This window comes from Ixodes scapularis, unplaced genomic scaffold (assembly GCF_016920785.2).
Source record: "Ixodes scapularis isolate PalLabHiFi unplaced genomic scaffold, ASM1692078v2 PGA_scaffold44__24_contigs__length_19508400, whole genome shotgun sequence".
Lineage (NCBI taxonomy): Eukaryota > Metazoa > Arthropoda > Arachnida > Ixodida > Ixodidae > Ixodes > Ixodes scapularis.
Window position 1 is genome coordinate 9,162,629 of NW_024609873.1, and position 26,034 is coordinate 9,188,662.

The window sequence follows — 26,034 nt, forward strand, 5'->3', positions numbered from 1 at the left end:
TTCCTCAAGGCTTGCAGGACACACTTCATTCCGACTCAAGAGTGGGACAGTGAATGCTCGGTTAGAGCCGTCAATTTTATGTACGCGATCCCAGACTTCCTTCGCAGATACAGTGCTGTTAATTGAAGAAGCGTACCCTCTAAAACTTTTTTTCTTCGCTAGCCTTCGAATCCACCTCGCCTGGGCCCTTTTTCTTTTAAATTCATTAAGATTGTGTGTTGTAAGGTAGCCCCTAATTATACCCCACGCTCGATTTTGTTCTTTTTTGGCCAATCGGAAATCTTTGTTCCACCAGGGCTTTGGCCTCCTGGGTAGATGCGACGACGTCATGGGGATAGAGAGAATGGAAGCTTGTAAAATGTGCTGAGTGATATGTTCAGTGGCTCTATCGATATGAGATCGTCGAGTTATGTGCATGCAAAAAGAGATGATTCTTTGAAAGTAGGCCAGTTGGCATTTTCGAATTTCCAACGAGGAGGACGTGTTGGGACTGTCATAAGAGGATGGTTAAATTCTAAGATGGTGGGAAAGTGGTCACTTCCGTGAGGATTCGGGATGACCTTCCATGAAAGCAATGGGAATAATGATGGGTGTCAAATAGATAGGTCAATGGAAGTGAAAGTGTGAGTTGCTGAGCTAAAATATGTAGGTTCATTTGTGTTTAGCAGGCACAATCCAGCAGAAAGCAAAAAACGTTTAACAAGGGCCCCTCTAGAATCCCGTCTGTCACTACGCCACAGGGGATTGTGTGCATTAAACTCTCCTAAAAGTAAAAAAAAGGTGAAGGAAGTTGATTAACAAGGTCTTCTAGCTCCTCCATATGTAACTGATAATTAGGAGGTACATACAAAGAACAGACTGTAATTATTCGATCTAAGAAAATGCGTGTAGCCACTGCCTCCAGTGAAGTCTGCAGGGCTACCTCGTTAGAAGGAACTGAACGTTGCACAACCACTGCAACACCTCCAGCTGCGTGAGCTGCGTGTGTACGGTCCCTACGAAACACCTGGAAGTGTTTTAAAACATTAGTGTGGGTGGTCTTTAGGTGCGTTTCCTGTAAGCAACATGCAATGGGCCGGTGATCCTCTAAAAGATAGCTCACATCATCGTAGTTAGGCAGGAGGCCTCTGCAGTTTCACTGAAGGAAGAAAGACGTTTATCTTCTATAAAGGAAACGCCTCAATAAGTGTGTTATACAAAAATTGTGAAATATAGTTTATATGTCGTTTGGTGCCACAATCCGTGGGATGGTTTTCTTTTTTACAGTGTCCTTAGGCCGTCCTCCAGCCTCGCAGGAGGCCGAGGAAGCAGACCCTGATCTAGAGAGAGGAAGGTCCTCATCGGAGAGTGGGATGCTCACATTCATTTTTCCATCCAATGAGACCTTGGGTCCTTTGAGCGGCAGAGGTGAATCTGACCGCCCAGGCTTTGAAGAGCTGCCAGAGGCACGGGGAGGCAGCCCCCGACCCCCGTCCAGAAGGGCCAGCTGGTGCCGGTGACGGCACGTCTGGCTCCTTGGAGGGTGTAGCACCCTCCTTAGAGGGCACAACAACCCCATGGGAGCATGAAGGCAGTGGGTTGCCCACCGTCTTCGGACGTACGTAAAAGGACCCTTGTGGAGATGACAGGTCTTCTGGGGAAGTCTGCGTCTCCACGGATGCCATAGACAGTGGGGGTCCCCTTCGCACTGCCTCGGCATATGAACCCCTTGCCTTGAAGGCAAGCTGTTCTCTAGCGTCTTGGTAGCTGAGATTGTGTTTCACCTTAAATGTAATTATCTCCTTTTCTTCCTTCCATTTCGGACATGTGCGTGAAAATGCGGGGTGTGGTCCGCCACAGTTTATGCATTTATGGTCGTTTTCACATATGTCAGCGACGTGGTCAGTGGCACTACATTTCGCACAAGTTTCTCGGCCGCGGCAGTTTCGGGAGCCATGCCCAAAACGCTGGCAACGAAAGCACCGCTGTGGGTTCGGAACGAAAGGACGAACTCTGCAGTTTAGATACCCTGCCTTCACGGTGGAAGGCAGAGAGTGGAGTTTAAAAGTCAGACTAGGTGTCGGGTTGATATCTCCTGTCCGTCTCGTCGCAGGGTGATTCGCCGTACGGCTACAACAGCACTCCGACGCAGCCCTTCAAGGATTTCCTCTTCAGTACACTGAAGGAGGTCATCCTCAGAGATGACGCCACGAACAGTATTCAAAGTGCGGTGCGGGGTTACACAAAATTGGTGTTCGCCTAAGCTAGTCAACTTGAGTAACGCTGTGCTTTGAGTTTTATTTTCTACTTCAACGAGGAGGTCCACAGAAAGTTTTTTTGCCTTGTAATTCTTTCCGATCGTCTGCTCTAGGACCTTAGAAACAAGGAAAGGTGACATCTTTGATAACGGTAGACAGTCGTTCGCAGCATGAAGTACAAGAAAACGTGAAAAGGTGTCGGGTTCTTTGGCTTTTTCAAAAGTAGGGGGAGCGGGGCGAACCCTTTTGAGGGGTCGCTCTGCTCGGGGGTTTAGGAGAGAGGGGAGTCATAAAAAGGCAAAGGGTGTTCAGAATCTGCGGCGCGCCCCCCACCACGGAGCCCAACGAGGGAATAGGTAACACCCCATAACAAATATGACATTGCTGGAAGCATTACTCTATTAGCACTACCCAGAAACTATAACCAAGTGTGGATCTGGACGAGAGTATCTGTCACCACCCAAGGTTAGCCCTTGCCGCCAAAGAAGTTGAAAAGGAAAGAAGAGAAATGAGAAGAGTGAAAAGAAGGAGAAGACAAAAATGAAAGAAGGGAGGGGATAGTAGAAGGAGTGGCGACTAGACTGAATCATTCTGGCCGGGCCTTACCAGGACTCCCGTCTATGAGAAGCAGGGGCCGAAGTGGTGTATTGCCTCGCCCGGGGGGCCCCGAAGGGTCCAAACCTACCCCGGGCTCGGCTCAACCACCAGGATGCCCTTTTCCCCGGACACGGGAAAGCAACGCACAGCCAGACGTGGGCGGGCGAACCCGCATGGCTCGGGGTCCGTGGAGAAGCCACTCTCCAAACACCTGCTTTCACAGGTGCCCCCTGCGGGGTGGCTGCTATGAACTGTCGTATACATTTAGACATCATCTGATATCATAAAAAACAATAAAGCCGGGTTGGGCTGTACTGCATCAATTACGACTTTGTAACCAATTAATAGCAGGCATTTATTATTTTTATTTATTACTTTTGGCTATTAGTCTTTGACAGAAAAATATATGGGCGAGTTGGCACGGTGGTAGTCTTTCAACTCCATCGAATATTCAGGTTTGACATTAGCGTTTCAGTTAATTTTTTTCCACCTTTTTTCATGCTTTTTCTAGCTGCTCTGCTTCTTGTGAGGGCTTTCGCCACCACTATACTCCGTTTCATACACAGCGTGCAACGCTGTCGAAGGTACTGAAATGGTGCGAATGAAAAAGCAGAAAAACAAAATGTGCTGCTCCGCGCGTTTCGTGGACGAGTGGTACAAGGCGCTGCTTTAGCGATACGAACGTCTCGGTGGTTCAAACCCACTTAACGCGCAAAGTTTTTTTTTTTTTTTTTTTTCGTTTTTAGACATATTTTTTGTGCAAGATTGTGCGCGTTGCCGGACTGCATATTTCAATTCCTCCTTTCTTTTTGCTTTTTATTTATAGGTCACCGAGAGGCCACATTTCTACCATCTGCTCTGCCGCCTTGCAAGTGTTATTTGCCTCCAGCTACTAGTTATAATTTTCTTTCGTGCAGCGTGGAATGAAGAATCGCCTTGTCCCAAAATTTATGATACGACGTTAATCGACAATAGTTGTGGCCTCTGCAATCATAATGTAATTAAATGCAAAGGTTCACCCCTTCTCCGCGGATTATTTTCGTTGGCCTGTACAGTTTATTTTGAAGTAGCTGTCAAGGGTAGGAATCCCCCTCTCGGGGTACTTGCAATGCACCTTCAGGCGAATGGCGTTGTGCGTGAACTCGTCATGCTTGACGGTCCCCGTGCTCGAAACTTTTACGTTGCGAGGTTTTCGCTTCGGGGACGCCACCTTACCAGATAGACACTGCGCCTTGTACTTCGCGACAGTACGGGCGCATACTCCGGTGTTGTTACTGGCCGTCTCCAGGACTTCACGACCGATCCGGGAAACGCGTTCTTCTATTGGCGTACACGTTGGCGATCACCTGCTTGCACTCTTTCGAGGTCTTCGCACAACGAATCTTCGAAAATATCCGAGCAGGAGAGGTACCGTACTTGAGCTTGCTGCGTAAGACGCCATCTTCTCAAAACTAGCCAGTGCCACACAACCCGAAAACCCGCAGCGGCTGCCGCACGGACGGAAACGAAAACAATTCAAAGTAATTTACATTATCTTTTTTTTTTTTTTTTTTAATTGTGCTCCGTCGAAATCATAACGCCACTATCAGTTACTAGCTACGAGGAGGCACATTTTTCGACTTTTTTATATTTTTTTGCAGGGGACGCACTATTATATGGGGCGAACGTAGACACGGTCGGCGATGCAAACCGCTGCGCTAGCTTTGACTGCGTTGCACGCTATGTATGAAACGGAGTATAAAAAACGTGACATCCAAACCTTTTTTTTTTCTCTTTTTTTTTTTTTTTTACATCACACAATCGTGAACTTTGAAAGTGTGCCGGTTCGGCAAACGCGAAGAGACCGCACGTCTCCAGGGCACAGGCATTAGCTTAGGCAAAAAAATCATGCTGCTCGCTTTTGTAAAGTTTTTCTCGCTATGAAACAAATCGGTGGCGAGCGGCTCTTGGTACAAGACGTCAGAACTAGCGTGACTTGTGATTAACACTTTGGGACGGTGATTGAATGCTTGAACGTCCGTCAGACGGCACTTGAACGCTCCGCAAAAGCGTCGTCGGAGGAGCGTCGTTGGACGGTGCCCAGAACATGCCCACGGTTCAGCCGCACGGGAATTCTTTTCACACTGTGGAGCGAGACACAGGCTTTAAAGAAGATACGCTCTTTTTAAATAACAAAATAACACAGGATAGAAGCATAGCTTAGCAAGCACACGGTACACGACAAAGTTTGAAACAGCAGCCCACTTCGCGGAAACAAAAGAAAGTTGCTTACCGGCGTTTGCACGAGTCGTCCATGCTGTCCTGAACTCACGGGCGTTGGCAAGACACAGCGTCTCCCAGCTCTCAGTCATTATTTGCTGTTCTTGGACACGGTATTCAAACGGAAAATATCCAAAATATCTGCTAAAACGTCTATAACGTAAAAAAGAAGGAAATTCCCGAAGCCCCTGAAACTCCAACGGCCATCAAGTTCGGCAACTCAACGAAAGCTGATTGCAATAGCAATAGCCTTGAGCAGTTTTCAAGAGTTTCTTTTCCTTTTTAATTATTTTTTAAATTTTTTCAGAACGATACTAAGAAAATTATTATTAGTAACAATAAGAATTTCACTAAAATAATAATGTAAAACATTACAAAAAGTGAGTAAATCTTAAGTCTTATTTAAACTTTAAGTTGTTTCTTTTTTTATACGCCGAGACCGAAAACAATTCAAGCAACGTTTCCTCTGCCGTATTTGTTTGCGTGTGTGTGCGTGCATGCGCGTGCGTGTTTGTACGCGCGCGTGTGGATGCGTCCGCGTGTTTGCGTGTGTGCGTCTCTGCTTGTGCGTGCATGTGCGACTGCGCGCGGGCGTGCCTTTGCGCGTGTGCATGCGCGTGTGCGTGCGTGCGCGTGTGTATATGTGTGACTGCGAGCGCGCAAGCGTCTGTTTGTGCGTTCTATTGCACTGCGCCAGTAAGAAGACCAATTGGATGTCCCTGGACACTGTTAAAGTACTAACTTATTGATTAACATTATTATTATTATTGTTATTGTTATTGAAACATAGCCCCGAGTCTTTAGACTCAGGGCCATAGAATTTCGGATAAGCGGGTAAAGAAAATGTATTGGTTCCCAGTCTTTAGACTCGGGATCATAGCATTTTCTATAGACTGGAAAAGAAAATTGATTGGTTCCCAGTCTTTAGACACAGGGTCCTGAACGTTTCTATTGGGCAGGAGATCGGACTATAGGGTGCGCTTTATCGAGCTTGTTGTCCACGCAGCGCGGTGTTTACTAACCTAGCAAAACAAAGAAATTGAACTTCGCCTAGCACGGTCTGGGCACGAGCGCTTCACTTTGACCAGTGCTTTTGGAGCACGAGGAGCGGCCTTCGAATCGTCATCTTCAATTTCTCTGATCAACAACAAACAATAAAATTAGGTTTGTTGTCCACACAGCTGTGGCATCCCGCTAGTGGCGTGACTGTTCGATCTCCTCCCCAATAGCTGGCTGTAACTATATTTATAAATTTCTAAGGCCGACCATGCAAAGCTACAGGGGCTGATAGCCTGCCATTGAATTTTCCATAGACGACCATAGACCATTTTTGTATGGGATGTCTCGGACTGGTTTATAATGAGATTCGTCTCTTTATGTGTGCGAGTTTTTGTGCATGTCATCATATTCTCAAATGAATAGTTTGCCCAGGTTGACATGGTCATGTGACAGGTTCTAGCAGCATGGCATGAATATTTGTAAAACATTTTCACTATAATTTGATTTAATGTTGTCAGATATAAACTCGAGACTAACTGATTTTCTTACTGTACACTTCCATCAATAAATATTTGTAAAAAATGCTAGTATTGAGTATTTCACCCTAGTTTCCAAGTTCTGAGCATGGAGTGATTTGTAAGAAAATTAAATATAAACTCATATATAAACATTTGTTTGCAAACATAAAAATTGTACGCAAAAGGGGCACTTTATTATTACTATTTGCATGAATTACAACTGACATTATAAAAAAACTAGGCTGCTAACAACTGTTGCCTTTCAAGCAGAAATCTTACCTGTACTCTATGGACAGAGCCATATATAAACTTTCCAAAACCATTTCATATTATTTATTTGGCACCCTCTTCTACACCCTCCTTACAACCTTCACTAAACATAGGGTGTAACACGAAACAGCACCCTTTTCGGTAAACTTATGAGGGTGTACTCCCAGATTTTAGGGTGTTAAAGGGGTGTAGCGGAGGGTGCAAGTCGCCATAACACCCCCTTTACATCCTTAAAGGCGTAAAAACTTTTACTGTGTACCTTTTATGTTCAATATAAAACGATCTTTCTAAACTTTCTTCGATAGCGATTGTGAAATATTTAGGCGTAATCGAAAAGCGAAATATCTGTTGTGTTGAATTAGTGGTGAGCAGAATCTTTCCGCTTTAGAGGACGCCACGCCACCCAGCGGCAAAGACGTGTATATTAGAAACGTACAGCTTGCGCTAGTCGAAATACGTAGCACAAAATGCTCGCGATCTGGCGGCAAAGCGTGGAAAAGCGTGGCAGTCGCGAACAGCGACTCGGCGTTGTGATAAACAATCGCTTGTCCTTACTTCGGCACCGTCGCAAACGACGAGCGTTTTCGTCCTTTGCCGACGGAATATGCGAAGACACATCAGTCTATTCTGAGAGTCGGATACGCGTAGAAGTGATTCTCGCGTTAACTCTGTGCGGTGAGGCAAAATGAGTCATGCAAATGACACGTTCTCTTTTAAGAGCCCAGAGACCTGAAATAAAATGAGCAGTAAAAGGAAGGATGACAGAGCATCGCCCTTTCTGTTTACGACGCCTCGCTTATGCGACCGAGCATTTTTGTTTTATGAACATGCAGTAAGTACAGAGCGCGCCATGGCACAAACGAGCTGTCACAGCTTTTTTTTTCATTTGTTTTTGCAGTTGGGAGGCTGCGATCAAACCGGAGGAACTGAACTCGTCAAACACGAAGCAAAGGGCGAAGTTTACGGAGCACGCCGATTAAACTCTCGAGGTGATGACGCCGATCTTTTGTAGCTAAACCCCAATCGGCGCATTTCGCGAAATTTCGCATCTTTAACATTGTGTTTGATGAGTCTAAGAACCTCTTGTATGCCGGTAGAAACTGAAGGAGCGAAGGGGACGAGCAGGCGTGGGGACGTCAGAACACCGAGCACTAGTTGGAATGATTAGGGGTTGGATGTAGCCAGCTGCCTTTGTCTCTACTCACTCCTCGAACGTGTTCGCGCGTTTGAACGCGTTTGAGGAGTGAGTGAAGACAAGAGATAGCTATAGCTTTGTCTCTACTTACGAATCATTCCAAACAGGGCTCGGTGTTCTGACGTCCTCGCACGCACTCGCCTCTTCCTCTCCCTCGGTTTGTACCCGTATAGGCCATTCCGCCGTAGTCGTCTTCTGCGCGTCGCCATATTTGTCCACTGGGCTGCGGAGCGTGTTCTCAGCATGCGTAGTAGCTATCTTTGGCGAAGTACACTGTAAAAAAATTTGCACCCTTAAAGGTCCATTTTCGTGTCTATAACACACCCCCTTGCACCCCTAAGAAAGAGTGCTTCCGAATGACTACACACCCCTTTTCATGGGTGTTGTGGTTTAAGGTGCACCTTTATCGATAAAGGGTGTTTGCAGCCTGTCACCACCCTTTGATATAAGGGTGTTATGAGGGTGTTAAAAGGGTGAAAATTCTAGGAAGCCTTATAACCCCTATTGAGCCTTATAGATGCATGCCACATATCTGATGGTCATTGTAGGTCTGGAATACTCAAAGACAACTTTCTGCGGCAATGCAATCGGAGCTGTGGGTGGCCGAGGTCAATTGGACGCCGGTGCGGAGCGCAGTCATCGGCTGCCATCATATCGCAGCCAATGGCTGCGCTCCGCACCGGCGCCCAGTTGCCACACGCCACCCTCAGCTCCGGCTGCATTGCCACAGAAAGCTATGCTCGAGTATAGTCATTTAAAGAACACACATAGCGGAACAATCACTCGAAAAATTTATTGTTCTTTTAAAACACGTTGGTTTGTGAGCAGATTGCTTATTTGGCAGAAGACTGCAGCTGAACACTGGAGAACTCTGCCACGTAAGAAGAGATGAAGCGCTGTGTTGCGCACCTTGGTTTTGTTACACGAACACCAAAAAATAAATGTTCTACAACGCAGCACAAACTGTGTGCTGCTGTAGCATAGTTGATGTCAAAAAGATAGTACGCCGCCATCATTGCAGCAATGCCTTGCTCAGCATCAATCACACGCAGTAACTGCTGCTTCTCAATGTAAAGGAACAGGTCGTCTGCCTGCTCAACAGAGGTGCCACTGTAAGCAATGCATGGTGTAGACGGTTTCTCCCCTTCCTGCATAGAAAAAGACAATCCGGGGCAGCAGTGTAGAGTCACAGGATCACAATTGTACAGTTTGGAGCAAGCCAGGCCTGCCCACCATCTAGTCTGAAACACTAACGATATAACGTTCAAGCAAACAAAAATGTGTCTTTTGTGCATGAAAACATTCGTGGAAGCTTTAGTGAAAAAAAATGAAAAAAGCACGGCAATCAAGATACGCCTTGGAAATGCGCGGAGTCACTACAAATGCACGATGACTCGTCATTTTATTGTGAGCTGTCATAGGCTAAAACCGGGACGTAAACGAAAGCATGTGTCTACAAGCCGGGTTTAAACAAACACAGTAGGTGCGCGAGCAGCAGACAGACTTGCACGCCTTATGCCAAAATTATATTGATAACTATAGAGCCCCTTCCCATACAAAAATGGTCTATGGTCGTCTACACTCCCCGGACCGAAACGGACTCAAACTTCTCTTTGGCGTGGCTAAGGTGCAATAGACTCAAAAATAACTGTGGGGCTAGTTGGTTATTCATTACAATATACTCATTCATTTCTTCCGGGGGGGAAACTTATATGGCAGGCTATCACCCCTTATGGCCCTCTATGGTCGGCCATAGAGATCCATAAAGACAGCTACAGCCAGCTATAGAAAAATCTATGGCCCTGTGTATAAAGACTGGGAATTAATAAATTTTCTTTACCCGCCTATAGAAAGCTCTTTGGTCACAGGTCTAAAGACTGGGAACCAATAAATCGTCTTTAACCGTCCATAGAAAATCTTATGGCCTTAAGTCTAAAGACTGGGAACCAATAAAATTTCTTTAGACGCCTATAGAAAATTACATGGCCCCGTGTCTAAAGACAGCGACCCAATAAATGCTCTTTTCCCGCCTATGAAAAACTCCTTCGCCCCGAGTTTAAAGACTGGAAAGCAATAAATTGTCTTTAGCGGTCTATAGAAAAATTTATGGCCCCGAGTCTAAAGACTAAGAACCAATAAATTTTCTTTCCACGCCTACAGAAAATCACTACCGGCGCTTACTTTTTTTTAGTAAAAAAACTCCACGTTAGAAAATTAAATCAATACTAAATTTCTGTCAGGCCGGTGACAAACCATGACCCTAGATATGTTCTCTGCTGTTCCAACGAGTCGTGAAAACCAGTAATATTGTTTGTTTGAAAAACCCATTAAAATGCTTGTGCAACAATTAAAATTATTACCCCCGAAAAGTGAAAATAACTTACACTGGCGCCGAACACTGCAATCAAGCAATAGATTGATTGCAATCTTCAGTACCAGTGTACTGCATGTCATCACTGCATTGTCAACGTGATTCATCAAACTTATTAAAAAGATAAATAATACATTTTAGTTAATTAGCCTAATGATCTACATTTGCTTTTTTCAGGGTTTTGAAGTAAGAGATGCGGGCTATTCCAAGAGACAATTCAAATAATGTATTAAGTACGAGTAATATTTGCTCCGCCTCTCAGTGTTTTTGCGACAAATAATGGGTCACCGGCAAAGTCGGATTCAAAAATTAGACTGCCATATATACAGCTAGTGCGAACATAGCGTTTGTAGAGGGGAGGAAGTGGCCGAGTGGGCTAACGCGTCTCAGCTCGGAGCGTGGAGCGAAAGCTTGCGCTGGGAACCTCCTGGGTTCGATCCCCGCCGCCCCCGCCCGTTTCGATCTGGATGAGTTTCGTACCGGCACACGTTCGTGTGATCACTACTGCGTGATGCACGTTAAAAACCCCAGGTTAGCGGTTGTACTGCACTGGCTAAATTTCTCATCTACAGCTAAGAGACCGATTACCCGTTGAGGCGCATCTCCATCAAGGCTGTATAAACATAAAGAGCAAACCAATTTTAGCGTTTGTAGATCTGCGTTGTTGCTGCTGTGTGGGGAAGTGTTCTGCTTGTGTTCTGTGTGTTCAGAGATGTATTTATATCTATACATTGATTTACACATATATATATATACACATAGATATACATACACCATGTAGCGCTCGCAAGTCGGGGAACTTCAAGTAAATTTTTTTTTAGGGTTTGCTGGCTAAAGAGAGCCATAGGGAAAGTCACAGAGAAGTCTTTATCCAACCATTAGAAAAGCTAAAGAGCGCTATGGCTGGACAGCGATAGGGCCATAGACAAAGCTAAAAAGGCCCATAAAGGCGACCATAAAAAATGCTAAAGGCAGCCATAGAAAATTCTTGAGCTAATTGGGCCAAATAGCTAAAGCCGACCATACAAAGAATTTTCTATAGCCGACCATAGGACATTTTTGTATGGGCTTGAATGTAATACATTGACTTGGGCTTTCCCACCCCAGAAAAAAAAAATTAGGCACCTAGTGCTTATCAAACGATCATGTACAGTCGTAATATGCTTTCTTTAAACGCGAAAGTACCCAGTCATGTACCTCAATGTTCACGCAAAGCGAGATTTTGATTGTACTTTCAGTCACATATTTAGCTCGAATTTTCAGCTCTTTGTGATTTATAGAACATTTTTGTGGAAAAGAGTTTCCTGTTGTTTTTTTTTTACTCAAACCCCGTTTAAACTTTTGCGATACATCTGGTACAGCAAAGAAGGCAAAGAATTTAAGCAACAGGATATGTGCAGTGCTGCTTGACCTAATCGCCGCAACAATTGTTGTCTTATCCACGTGAGAGACGGACCTGTTAGAAAACGTGATCTGTTGTTAAGCTAATGTAACACACAGTTATGACAGGATGGTATATCTGCATTTCAATTTCAAGCTTTCAGGATAGCCCTATGTTGCATAAACTTACCAGAGGCACAAACATTGCTTCCATTGCTCTTGGTTGATGAACAAGTTTCGCCAGGAGTTGCAAGGTTCGTACAGCCCGGATGTCTGCAATATGAACACATCACATACTCCTTAATTTTTCTTTCAATATAAACTTTGTGCTGTTTAAGAACCAAAAAGACTGGAAAGTAAGACTAGTCTTTTCTTTACCTAACGCTTTTTCTCATCCTCATCTCGTTTCCGGCCATCCCTTGTTTCCTCCTACCCCCCCCCCCCCCCCCCCCCATGCAAAGCGTATCTTGTAAATATTTTGCCTAAAACAAGCTGGTTCCTCTCAGACAAATATTGGTAGCGAATTCAGACCTGTTGCATTATAAGCTGCAATATTAAAGCAAGATTTAGAGCACTGTAAGTATAAAAACGACTGCTCGGCAAATTTGGAAATCTTTATAAAGGCAATTCGCCGAGATACACAAGGAGGCGGCGTTACCGTCGCGCTACCATCAAAGCGTGGACAATACAAGGTCACCATACGGCTTTTTAAAACTATTCGCCACAGAATTCTAAGTATTCTGTTGAATATTGTAGTTTGAAGTAATTCTAGTGGGAAATATGTAATTCTTCAGTAAATCACAGCATTATCGAATTAAATGTCCACCACGTGCATTTCCAATTATAAACATCAGCTTCCTCAGCTATTACACCTCCGTCTGCTGTAAAAGCTCGCTGAGCCTCTATTCGGATAAGCTGAACAACTGATTTTGAATGCATCTTTTTCCACAACAATCAGCAAAAAAGTAAAAAAACGCAGTTACCATTTCTGTCTTTTAGTGGCAGTGTGGTTTCATCTCGAGGTGGATAAGTTCACTAACTCAATTGCTCAGAGAACCTTACAATGGTAATGACGCTTCTGTGCTGATCGGTTTCAGTGAATACACTGCATACCAAGAATGTCTTGGGTCACTGTTGTATCATAGAACACTAATGTGCACTCTGGTGACTCTAAACTTGCACAAAGCAGAATGGAATTCTTAGTAGGCTACAGCAAACACTAGCGACATAACATGGCCGCACTGAATTTTTAACAAGTCTTGATGAACATACGTTTCTTGCGCCTTGCACAAGCTGTCGCCTTGTCAGCCTCCAGGACAGGCATAGTGTCCTTTCTTTTGGCTCCCAAGCGATCCCCGAGGGCTAGGCTCAGGACAATTTGCATCCCTTCTACCACAGCTGCAGCTCCATCTTTCTTGAGTAGCATATTAAAGTCGTGGAAAAACTGAAATATTTTAGAAAACAAAAAGCTTGCAGAATTAAAAAAGATAGAAACACACTTCAAATACAGTATTCGCATGCAGAGCTGGCCGTCGTGGACAGCTATAACTGAAACAAACTTGTAGGGTAAACTTGCAGGGGGACGAAGATAATACCTGAGGGCTTATATATTTGTTTAGAGTAGGTCTCAGCTGTGACAGCAGCGCAGAAAAACCAGTCTTGATAGAAAAGGTAACAAAACGTATTTCTAAATGAATAAAACAATTTGCTAGTAACATTTGAATGATGTTGATTCGAAAACGATTCAGCAGACACCTGAGAATGTGTATTCACAACGTAGGGACATAGATACATACTTCGATTCTGCTAAATTCTTGTCAAATCTTTTTTTTCCTTATTTTATGTTTATCATGTGCCGAATCTGAACTTTGACAAATAAAACTCACAAATATACTACTGAGGTTATTATAAAGCACTTACCAAATCGGCGTCTCGTAAGTATGGATATTTGGTGACGGCCACAGCAACCGACAGTCTGCTTAATTGTTCCACTCTGGCCTGATGCGTCAGTTCCAGTCTGCAGCGCACTTGCTGATTGTCAGGATTTGGTTTCTTCCACTCTTGGCAAAGCCATGCCTCATGCTGCGCAAGACTACTCGCATCTTCTCCACAAGGAGTCGAACTTTGTGCCTGCGTAGAAAATAAGGTTGTGTTTAGTGAAACTAAAGAAAAAACTATCACACAACCGTAATCTAAAGCACTAACCAAAGTTTGTCCAATGCTGCCACGCTGCAGCTCTTCTGTCGTGGTTCCACTGGAAGTTCTTGGTTTCTTTGCGGTACTGCCATACTTTTCTCTGCTGCTCATTACACGATCGGTTGACAGTTTCCTCCTTTCATTTTTGAACTTCTGCCTTATAAACATGACCCAAGAATCCTGAAATATCAGATAATTCAATAACTACAGTTCAGTGGTGGCTCTGTGATACAAATGGTTTTCCCTTTCTACCCTCAAAGCTATAATTCAACTCTGACCTGTGACTTTCGTCAAATAGTTGGTTATGTTCCAACGCTGTCAGTCAAGAAAACCAGCATGCAGGATGCGTTTCCCTTTTTTTTCTTTTTCCCCTACTTGTGTATAGCACCAAAGTGCAAAACAGTTTATTTCAACCTGTCACGAAGTTAAAAACAGGGCAAGCACTCCTCAGAGAGCACAACTCTAATCCCATGTTTTCAAACACACGTGTTTGCAAACAATGCAGAAAAATTGCACTATTGTTGATGCAAAAAAACAAAACGCAACATGTACAGCAACAGTTTGATATTTTTCTGCAGTTCCTTTTTTTTTATTTTGACTAAGATTTTGTTACATTACGCCCCTTCCCTAAACAGGTAAAAGTTTTAATTTGCAGCAGATTTTAAGGAAATATTGCACTCTTCCAGCACAAACAAAGGAACATGTTTAGGACTAAAAAATCATATTTTTTAGTCATAAACAAAAAAGCTGCCCATTAGGAGCTTGTACTACTATGGAGAATAGACTAAACAGAAAATGCATCTCAACAAGGCACTTACATGGCCACTTCCACAGGTATCTGCCAGCTGTGGGTATTGAGATACGAGTGGCCGCCCCACATTTTGGTAAAACGCTCTGGATGGGTACCTGCAAAAATCATATTTGGCTGTCATTGCAGCACTGGCCTTAACAGGTAGCGACAGCTTCAGAGGTATACGACTTGATGCAAGCTTACTCACAATGTATGCGTTGCCATTTCTTGGAACAAAACGTCGACAATTCTCGTTGTGACATAGGAGCCGAGTGGCTTGCCTCCTGCTGCAGCCGCTTTAAGAAAGTCGAAGTCCGGAAGTACAAATCCTGCCCCATCGTCGTCACCATGACTGAATAGGAAAGGGTTAAAAAAAGGGACAGTCTATTTATTTCGATTACCTTCAGGGCAAGAGGTTATACAGAGGGGAGTGGGAGTATGTGAGATTAATTTTGACGCTCCGAAACGAGGTGCCGTCGTTTATAGTGACGATATTCTCTGGAAAGCCGTTGTATCTCAATTGCGTCGCCAAGGGCGTGATAAGTGCAGGCCGTTGAGCATACCTTGGTGTAATTTTGAAATGCCGCTCCTGGCTGGTTCCTGGAGTGTTTTCATCAACTGAGCTTCCCTGAAAATACGTGAATTAACAAGAAAAACACAATTTATCAGGCGTACGAGGACAATTTGACGATTATACAGGTTCTTCAAAGTTATAAACAAAAAATAAATATATTTAGTTTCTTGTTACCATGAAAATACATTTAGAAAAATCTGCTCATCAGCTCCAATAACACTTTTCACCAAAACATAACAAGTGTAGAAAAGAGGAATGCACTGGGTTATTGATTCTGTCTCACTCATTTTGCAAGGGGAAACGGGCAAACTAATTTCTCATTGATACAATGGACAAGTAGAGTAAAGTAGAGATGTTTCTTTAGAATGAATGTCACAGCAGCTAGTAATAAGAAGGCACAAGTGAATGTCCTTACTTTTACAGGATTTAATTAGGTTGGAAAGGTTAAGAGAAAGTATAATACACATTGTAATGTTGCAAGATGTGGCACTGACCTCTCCACTTGGAGTTTCACCGCCATGTGCTGTCTTCACGACACGAAGAAGGGCCATGTCATGAATTTTGTCCTCGTCAAGTATGTCCACATACTCGTTAAAATCTTTGTCGAGCACCTGTCCAAAACGTAAACAGTAGACTTAGAATTGCAGCGTTAGCAAAGAGCCACAACAGTCTATTCGAAACTGTGTTAGCTCTGGTAATAGCTGAAAATGTCCAATGATGCTGTGACTAATCTCCGGAGTATCGTCGCAGTCATCCCTTTATTTCGCATGGAAAATTAAGAGAGCACAAAAAGTTAGTGCGCAAACCAGCAGGTGAAGATTAACCATAATTACTGCAAAACCCCGGTAAGGTTTTCTGTTGTGCTGTCCTTCAATTTTCCCGATCTCCGGGTTTTAGTAATGATATTAAGAGAGCACCACACGTTTTGCAAGCCGGATTACAAAGGCAACTTGGCGAAGCTCAAGCATACCATAAGTTGTTGTGATTCACCACTGATCATTGCAAATTAAAACGTCAAACTTGGAGCATCATTTCGTATGCCTCATTGCATGCGGGAGGGAACGCACTGACGTGAAGCGTTCACAACGCGTGTGAACGACTATATATAGCAGCAACAGAACGAGAGCAGGCAAGATTCACAAATTCCTGCACAAGCCAGTGATCGCGATCTCAACATAGGTCACTTAGGTCTTGATTAATTCAATGTTGAGATTGATTTTTTCCTTACGTATAGGACGTATTCACTGGCGGCAATCGATGTGGTCACTGGTGTCGAACACCTGCAGCTAGCTCTCACAAGCATAATTTCGCACCATCAAAACTGCCTTTCTTGGCTGACAAGAAGTTGCTTTACCCACGGCTCGTACAGATGACGACACAGGACGGGAATTGGGTGCAAGCCATTGGCGACAATACGTTATAGAAATTAAAAAAGAGTAAAGCTATACGCACTCCGGAGTGCGCTTCGGACGAAATGGCTATACGCACTAAGCCGAGAGCTCATGCCCCTCGGGCCAACCTTTTCGAACGGCGCGTGTATCACTGGGGAGCTCGTTAACACAGCCCACCGCCTGCGTTCACGCCGCTTCGCGGCGACAGTATCGGCTACTAATTACAAAACTTAACCAGTACACGCAGCTTCGCGGCGTCCAGCCGGCAACCCAAGCCCCGCTGTCCCCGATCGCACCTCTGGAAAAGTTTCGTCGACAACATTCGGTTGTTTTAGTGCTCATCGCGAAAAAGAATGTCGTAAATATCGTCGAATGCCTCGACAAAACAAAATGTTCGAGAAAAAAAGAAAAAAAAAAAAAAAGTAAGCCCACCGAGTATCAAACCCGCCTCCCATTACGTAGAAAGCGGACGTTTTAACATATGCTATGCCCCCGATAAGAAAACTCGTTCTGACCATTCGTTTTATTCGAATTTAGCGGAGTGCGTATAGCCATTTCGTCTGAAGTGCACTCCGGAGTGCGTATAGCTTTACTCATTCAAAAATACACACTATCACAGGTCACAAGAAATCAGCATTAAGAAACCTATGTATGCACGGGCAGTGTTCGAATTTTTTTCAAATATGTTCACATTACCTGAAATCTGTCGCTTTCGAAGTTTATCTCTGAAGCCAGGAGACTGCAGGTGCTCGCGGACGCCTTTATACCACGTAGGTTCGCTTCTTCAAGTGTCAACTTACGACGTGCACCATTAGTGCCCACTGTTAGGAGGCACGTAACCGACATTTCGGTATCTGAAGGCGCCGAACTTCGGCTACCTAATGAGCTAATTGTTGCTTATTGCTACCCAACGCAACGTTCGAATCGCGAACCACGATGCTATGTCCTTATTGCGACCCAACGCAACACGCAACGTTCGAATCGCGAACCACGATGCTAATGCGACACCCGGACGTAAATACGGCTACAGCCGGCCACTTTCGTAAAAGTTGCTTAAGGTCGTGCTTCGTTAATAACAAAATTAAATTTGGTCAAAATGTAACAAAAAGTTCATCACAATATAAAACATATTTATCTAAATAATTACTATGTTCGTAAAAACGGTAAAAGACAGAAAAAAAAAATAATTCGAAACTACGACGTGGCCAGGTTCAGCATAACCAGAGTTAGTTGCGGTTTCGCTTCTTTTTTTTTTCTTTCACTGAGCTCCAGCGGCGCTACCAACGCCCCCCCCCCCCCCCCCCCCCCTCCACGCCGCGCGGCCTTCGCCAAAGGATTTGCTGGGAGACGTCAGATGAGATCGCACAAATCGAGCGAGCGTGACCCGTGCTTTGAGGCCGCCTTACAACTGATGTCAGCACATTTCTGCTGGTAAGTAAAAGCGAGTTGCACTTCAACAGTTAAATTTGGAACAATATACCCGTGAGCGTATCTTAACCGGGGGAAACAGCGCCCTCGCCAAACCCAGAAACCGGAAGAAAAACAAAAAGATATACAGGGTATTCCAAGGTAATGGCGGAACTTCCTGGGGCCGAGACTACTTTCGGTTGACCATCTTGATGTGTATATCTGAACGAGCAGGAAGGAGCAGCGCAATTTTCTAAGTTTTTCTCAGCGGAAAATTGCAAAAGGTATGTCGAAAACCGGACGTCAGGTAGATCGGTGTGTATTTCTGAAGCATACGGGTCCAAGAAAAAAAGCATCGCATCTTGTTTTATTTCACCTCCCTGGCGAAAGTGACGTAACCCTACCTGAAGGCGCAGTGGAAGCTTGCGTACACGTGAGACATTCAATGAAGTGTCCACGAATCAACCGAGGCATCGGCATGTAATTGTTTCGTGTTTTTCGTGCACGGGAGAGCGTGTGCGAGAACAGTATCGCTTCATCAACTGCGCGGCGTCGCCTTGAGTGCTCGAGCTGGCCAAAGCGAAACTACGCCCTGTTGGACGTAGTTGAAGGTGGGTGCGAAGGGTTCTGCCAATGGTGCTCGGTCGTGCCTGGAAAAAAAGTGAGGGGTGCGTTTTCGACGACGTGTGATACGTGATTGGGAAAAAGCCGTGCAGCGTACAGTACAATTGTGCCGCTCGTTCCCCGCAAAATGCAAGCGGCTTGTTTTCGAAGACGCGTGGAGATCTCGTAATTCTGGCAACGTCGGCGTACCACGGCGATCTCGATATTCACGCGGATACAGGTGCAGACGCGGACGTCAGTTTTGGATTCTATAACACTAGTTTTGCGTCCAACTTGTTACGATCACGCGGGACATATTGTCACGAATGACAAGTGGTGAGGAGGCGAATAACTGAATAAACTGAACGCTTAATGGTGTGAACTTTTGCACAAAACAAAAGAGGGTAGGTTAGCGTTGCAGGCGTCGATGTCGGCGAAACGGCAGGATCGAGCGCATGGGGCGAAAGCTGACTCCGGCTTGCCACGCGGGGCACCTTTTGTAGCCGCGTGCATTTCTGGAACATTCGGCTTAGAACGTTCGGCGCGTAGAACATTCGTAACTCGATCAGACGAGGATGTTCTAAAATTTGTGAGAACGCCAAACAGAAAGAATAAATAAAAGAACATTCCAGTTCCTTGAATCGAACCCAGATCCTCCGCTCGACAGCCCAGCAAGGTAACCACTCGGCACGTACGCGCTCGCTCTGCGACGAGCGTGGCAATATCGCATTTGTTCGAACTGTTCTGTTTGGGCGCACACAGGCACACACACAAGCGCAATTATGTTCGACGACATGGAATTTGTTCAGGGCTCACATAAAGCGTTTGTTCACAAGTTCACATGCACACGAAAAGTAAAGTCATCAAATAATTTTGCTCTGATATAAAAAAATGATAAAAACTTATTTTATCTATTAAGAATTTTATGCAGTGCCAAGTTTGCCTGTGTTATGAAAACCTACGTTAAGACTAAAATAAAAAAGTTGGATCTGGGCGTATACACTAATTAATCTTCCAACTAATCTTTATTTTCCTAAGAACTCAAGTGTGATTCGTTCGATCATGTATCTTCGATGTCCGGAAGAGTCGGATGTGTGTATCTTTATTTCAAAATGAAGCGATCCTTGTGAGCGTGAAATTGACGCTCGCGTGACAGAGACTGTTCGCGCTCGACGGCCGCGGCTTGCTGCATCTTTTATTTCGCAGAGATCTGCCATAGCAAAGTTTCCCAGTTAATAGACATTACAGCACTTGAAGAAGCCAATGAGAGCGGAAAACGTAAAAACAAAATACTGATTTAATTGCGGAAAACACGAAACATAGTGGTGATGTTTCCCTTTGAAAGCATGCAAACAAAACCTGAACCGAAAGTTGTCTCGGCCCCCTGTCATGGCGGCCGGAAGTGGCGAGATTACCATGTATGTATTTTGGGTTCACAAGCTATTTTACAGGATTTGGACGTAAATGGAAGCTTGTGCGTGTTGGTAAGGCATGATTGCTAAACGTACAGTGCCAAAATACTAGGAGAGAAGTACGCACAATTTACTGACTTTTACAAGGAGTTGTAAGTCAGTGAATGTCTGTTCCCATTCTGTCCGGCCTTTTGGCGCTGTGCGTATAATAAGACACAAAATGCAGCTTTGTTACGAGTACAAAATTTATATTTATTTAAGGTACATCATATCAACAATTTGTATAATGTTGAGGTGCGAAGCAATCAGTATTATGTTTTAAGAAGCCATGTGTTAATTTTAAAGCCAGTGTTTACGAAGTAAAAGCTAAAAGTTTGTTTCGAAAACCATACTGATGCGCAACTACTACTGTATTTGTTATAGGGTGACGAGAAGTAGGGACACCTGGAGTGCTGTGGGTTTTTATTAACGTCGCTAGTTGCTATCTGGTGGATCAGGAGAGGAGTCGGTAAGAAAAAACTATGTCTGACAAATAAGATGAGGCGATGATGGCTGCTGTTCTTCAAGCCATGACATTACGTAAACTAACGCCCATTTATAAGTGTTGAAAACTTATTTACCCTGTTGTTATTTGTGCTTTACTAGGAACTTTTTTCCTATAACTTTATTTTAACCATGGTTAAATTAGCTGTGTTTAGGGCAAACCGACCTATATGGTCATTACATACAAAGATAATTTTCTAAAGATATTAACAGGTTAGTATATTAGGATAACTTTTTTATCGCAAATTTAAAAAAAGGCTGAGATTGTCACTGAAAAGTTGCTCTATTGTTTGAACAAAGAGTTTTTGCTTTACAGATGCCTGGAATCCGTTTCCTTCAGTGCCACAAGTGCAAGAAAAGAGAGGTCACATTCAGGTCCTTATTTAGGCACCTTCATGCGGAGCACGGACACGAAAGAAACTGGCTGTGTGGCCTTCAAGGGTGCTTAAAGACATATGTCACATATGGAGCATACCGGAAGCACGTTTCGAGGTATCATGCGAAAATCCTTGAGGAAAACAACATTCAGTACAACACTGAAGGAAGCGAGGAGTCGGAGCATGGTGTTGCATCCACCAGGAGGGAGCAACTCAACAGCCTTCCAGTTATCCCGTTCAGTGCGAATGCCGATATTTCACGAGACATGGAGACCAGTGTGCCTGACTCACCTCGGGATGGGCCAGACTTGTTCAAGCAATTTTCTCTCTTGCAGCTGAAGTGGAAAGAGGGAAAGCGCTTGCCAAGTTCTACCTTGCAAGATATATCCACTGATGTTGTTTTGTATCTGCAGAGCATGTTTGAGCTTTCCCTTTCTCCTTCGCAACTGGTAAGGAATAATGTGAAATCATTTGTTGAGTGTAAGCTTGAAAAGCCACTAAATGAGCATGAACGAGAAATGTATTGGAAGTTCTGCCTGCCTTTTGTAGAGCCAGAAAGTATTTGCATTGGTAGAGACTCAAGAGGAAAAAAAGAGACTTTCAGCTATATTTCTGTGACAAAAGTCCTAGAGAACTCACTGCAAAACGTTTCTGGCAATGTCGGGTCTTCACATTCACCAAGGTCAGATGAGTACCTTGTCGATGTCTTTGACGGAACAGCTTTTCAAGATCATGCATACTTTCGGGGTGATAATAGACAGCTGTGCATTCAACTTTACACCGACGAATTTGAGGTCTGTGATGCCCTTGCAAGCAGACGAGGAAAGCAGAAACTGATGGCAGTGTATTACACAGTACTGAATGCTCCTTTTGACTCTAGATCGAAGCTTTCCTCCATCCACTTGGCAGTGCTAGCAAAAGAAAAACTTGTAGCAAAGTATGGCTTAAAGAGAATACTTGAACCCCTTGTAAATGATGTGGCGCTGTTAGAAACAGTAGGCGTTACTGTTAACGGAGAACTTCTCAAAGGGTCCGTGTTCTTCGTTACAGGGGATAATCTTTCTTTGCACCGATTAGGCGGTTTCAGGTGCAGCTTCAGTCATGGTAGGATATGCCGACACTGCATGGCCTTACATCATGAGATAGGAACAAAGCACCGACCGTCTGACTTTCAGGAGCGAACACCATCTCTCCACAACCACTACCTCAGCTTGCTATCTCGTGGTGTCAGCTGCTTGCCTTTGTATGGCGTGCGCAGTGAATGTGCTGTCACATTTTCTGGCTTTGAGCCTACACAACACCTTCCGCCTGACGTCATGCACGATCTACACGAGGGAGTTATACCACTGTTGCTAAAGGAGGTTATTTCCTTTTTTGTCAAGGATGGCACTTTTACTTTGGAATTGTTAAACACTGCCATTGTGACGTATAAATACAGTGAGGATGATAAGCGTAATAAGCCGGAACCGGTGTCAACTAGTATGTTGCAAAAAAAAGGAACTATCAAAGGGAGTGCTTCGCAGCTGTACTGCTTATTTCGGTACTTGCCTTTTTATGTGGGGGAGTGCATACCAAGGGGCCAAAAGGTGTGGGAGTTGTACCTTTTGTTCAGAAAGGTAGTAGACATAATCATGAGCAAGCGAGTAACAGTAGAGTATATTGCATACCTCGAACGCCTGATCACATGCTTCTCCGTAGACTTCAAAGATGTGTTTCCAGCTGTTCGTGTACCTTGCAAATTACACTTCCTGATTCATTACCCTAGGTACATGCTCATGTATGGGCCACTTGTTCGGATTTGGTCGATGCGCTATGAGGGCAAGCATCAATACTTTAAGGACTTAGCCAGAAAGCTTAGAAACTTCAAGAATATCGTGTCCACTTTGGCAAATCGTCATCAAGCTTATGAGATGTATCTGCAGTGTTGTGAAACCGGCGATATGAACATGACCACCAGGGGATGCAAGCCCTTACTGTATGAGCATCTTCCTTTCGTTGTAAAGAATTTCATATGTGCAAATGCGATGAGCACTGAAACCATCTTTTCTTTGGTGTCGGCTGATATTGGCGGCACTGCACATGCAGTTGGCAGTGTTAAAGTGATCGACTTATCTTCCGACCAGCCAAATTTTGTCATGGTCACTGGTATTTTTTCAGTGAGCCGGCATCTCTTGCTCCAGGTAGAGAAGCTTAAGACAATAGAATTTGATGAACATTATCATGCAAACGTGATCAGGAAAACTTCAGAAACTAGCATTTTGACTGATGTATCAAGCCACCAGACAGACGCACTGGCCATTCATGTTTTAGGAACCAGGATCCTTGTTTCTGTACGCCATGCTCTGATATAGATTTCACATCCCAGAAACTGCTCAGTGTACATTATTTGAACTTTTTCTTGTGTTTCTTGTTGCAATGAATAAAAGTAGTTTGGAGTGTTGGCTTCATGCCTTGCAACGTTGTGTTGTTTGTGAGATGTACAGTCATGATCTCGCTTAGCGTGAACTTGGAAGCATATAGCCGGGCGTACCCATGTTCATGGTAAGCGAGATCATGACTGTACTCTTCAAGGGAATACCCCCTTTTAAATTTATATATTAACATGAAAGTGTGTCTGATTTTCAACATATTAGTCAACACACAGAAAAAAAAACTTATTTGCAAAAGGAAATGGAGTGATCTGCAATAACAAAATGTGGCTTGCTTTGCTAAGCGCGAGTTGAATGCATGCATTCACTAATAGAATTCAAAAACCTATAGGGGTATCCCAGATTGTAAGCACGGATGAAACCAACTGTTAGCAGTAGGGCTGGGCGTCGATTAAAAATTTTAACCCGATTAATCTCCACCTTTTAATTGATTAATTAATCGATTAATTGGTCTCGTTCATTTCTATGCATAATAATATTGATTAAAAAATTGCATCTACGTTTTTTGCTGAATATGTGTTAAACGACGCAATTATTTTACTTATGAATCAACTTCGATATACAGTTGAGAACAGTTAAAAAACACTCACGCTCACGCATTATTACTTCAGCTCCATGAGGCAAAAATGTTCGCTGATATTCTCCGAGGAGGGCGACCTCCTTTTATTGCTCACATCTCTGCTGCGCTAAACGGTCACTCGCACGGCGTTGAAGTCGCTGGGAAATGTGTAACCTTCTGCACATGTCTGAAATTACAAATCTCCCCCTTACAGTTTACCTTAAGTTAATACTTCACCTAAATTTTCCACTTCATGTTGGTGTGCTCGTTCATGTCTGCATAGTGAAAACGTTTCATTTTTATTTAATTTTGGTTCGTCAAAATTTTACCGATTAACCGGTTAAACAATTTAATTGCAATTAAAGCATTAATCGATTAATCGGTAGATTAATTGATCGATTGCTCAGCCCTAGTTAGCAGTCGTGCTGAGATAGCGTCACTATTGTTTAACTGAGGATAACTAATTAACTAGATCGAATTACTGAGTCATTAAAGACCTCATGAGTGACATGGAAAGTTGTAGAGCGCTATGAGAAACCTCACATTATGATGTTTCCAACAAGGTGTGCTTTGCATGGTTTTGTTTACATGGCAAGAAAGGACGTCCACGAAGCGCGTCCCAGTGGGCCACGATTTGAAAGCGCGTGGTCACGTGTTTTCTCAGTTTTTGTGGGCGTTTCGTTCTTCCATTGTGAACTGAAGTACGGAAAGCCCACTCTGCTGGCAAGCACCGCAATCTGGTGTTTCTCATGCTGCTCTACATCTTTTTAAGTCTCAAGTGGGCTCTTTTATCAATAAGTAAAAAGTTTGACTAATTATTTTTACATAATTAGTTAGCCACAATAGAACAAATGGTGACGCCATCTCAGCACGACTGCTTACCCGATTGGTTTCATCCACCTAAAGGGTACTTAGACGTTCTCTTCAAATTTGCTGCATGCTACCTGAGACGCCCGGTGTGTGCATGTCACACTTGGTTCACAGAGCTTAAAAATCAGCATGCGCGGCAGCAAGGTGAAGAAATTTCGGTAAGCATGTGCTGATACACTTATGAGTCCCTCTTAATTTTCTTAATTAACAAGCCATACGCTTAATAACAAGCGCGTACTATATGTGTGCATCGCTCGCGAGCCTGTCCATGCAAAGATTAGTCTGAAATCTGCCACTTAAAAATAAGTGGTAACTGCATGAGCTCTATAGGATAGGGTGCTGCGAATATATCTATAAATGCACCCATACACCCTACTAATCTTCAACACCTTTGCACCTACGCACCTTTAAAAGGTGCATGGGTGTTTTAAGGGCTTTCAGGCGATGGCTACACCCATTTTCAAAAAACATACAAAACAAAAGGGTGTAGAAAGGGTGTCCTCAGCAAAAAAGTACCCTTGAGGGTGCAAATTTTTTTACAGTGCATCAGACGCCGCGCATGCTTCCAGAGCTTAGTGGCTTCGCCTGCTTCGCCCCGTTGATAGGCGTTTGTAGACATAGGCTAGGTGGCGCAAGCTACCGCCCGTTACAAAGCGTATAGCCATTAGCATCCATCCATCCATTCAGCTTCAGACAAGCAGGGCGCCCGATAGCCAATGAGATCGCGGCATTGGTCGATGAGAACGTCGATGAACTAATCACGAGGCGAGGAGTATGAACTAACAAGTCGCAACCTGCGTTTCACAACATATCGGTGTCTATACGGAGCGCCCGTTCGTCTGCCTCTCGCGCAGGGGGTTGCCGTGACGTCAGAACGTCGAGCTCTGATTGAATCGATCGGAACGATAGTGGGTAGACCTCAGGGCGGATGGCGAATGAGGTCTGTCACTATTTTTTCAATCAGAGCTAGTCAGAACTTGGTGTTTTGAAGTCACCACTACCACCCCCTGCGCAAAAAGCAGACGAACCTGCGCTCCGCATATACTTCGTTTCACTT

At 44.1% G+C, this 26,034-nt stretch overlaps 2 protein-coding genes across 2 annotated transcripts; one reads left to right on the top strand and one right to left on the bottom strand.

The window, feature by feature from the left end:
- Positions 1-8,865: 8,865 nt before the first annotated feature.
- On the bottom strand, positions 8,866-17,726 carry LOC115327256 (sterile alpha motif domain-containing protein 3-like). Its single transcript, XM_040220092.3, has 10 exons — positions 17,474-17,726; positions 15,881-15,997; positions 15,376-15,440; positions 15,021-15,164; positions 14,841-14,928; positions 14,032-14,202; positions 13,747-13,956; positions 13,099-13,270; positions 12,017-12,099; positions 8,866-9,223 (listed from the first exon to the last, which is right to left on the bottom strand). Exons 1-10 carry the CDS (start codon positions 17,621-17,623, stop codon positions 8,909-8,911), a joined length of 1,515 nt encoding a protein of 504 aa, XP_040076026.2. The 5' UTR covers positions 17,624-17,726; the 3' UTR covers positions 8,866-8,908.
- Positions 17,727-21,058: 3,332 nt separating this feature from the next.
- On the top strand, positions 21,059-23,542 carry LOC115314770. Its single transcript, XM_029973867.4, has one exon. It carries the CDS (start codon positions 21,059-21,061, stop codon positions 23,468-23,470), a length of 2,412 nt encoding a protein of 803 aa, XP_029829727.3. The 3' UTR covers positions 23,471-23,542.
- Positions 23,543-26,034: the final 2,492 nt, after the last annotated feature.

Bases quoted from the DNA above. Each gene is read 5' to 3' on its own strand.
- LOC115327256 (XM_040220092.3), bottom strand. From the start codon at position 17,623: ATGTCGGTTACGTGCCTCCTAACAGTGGGCACTAATGGTGCACGTCGT. The intron at 14,929-15,020 runs GTGAGTAAGCTT...TGATTTTTGCAG, and splicing joins GAAATGGCAACGCATACATT to GTACCCATCCAGAGCGTTTT. The intron at 9,224-12,016 runs GTAAGTTTATGC...TTTTCTATGCAG, and splicing joins AAGCAATGTTTGTGCCTCTG to GAAGGGGAGAAACCGTCTAC.
- LOC115314770 (XM_029973867.4), top strand. From the start codon at position 21,059: ATGCCTGGAATCCGTTTCCTTCAGTGCCACAAGTGCAAGAAAAGAGAG.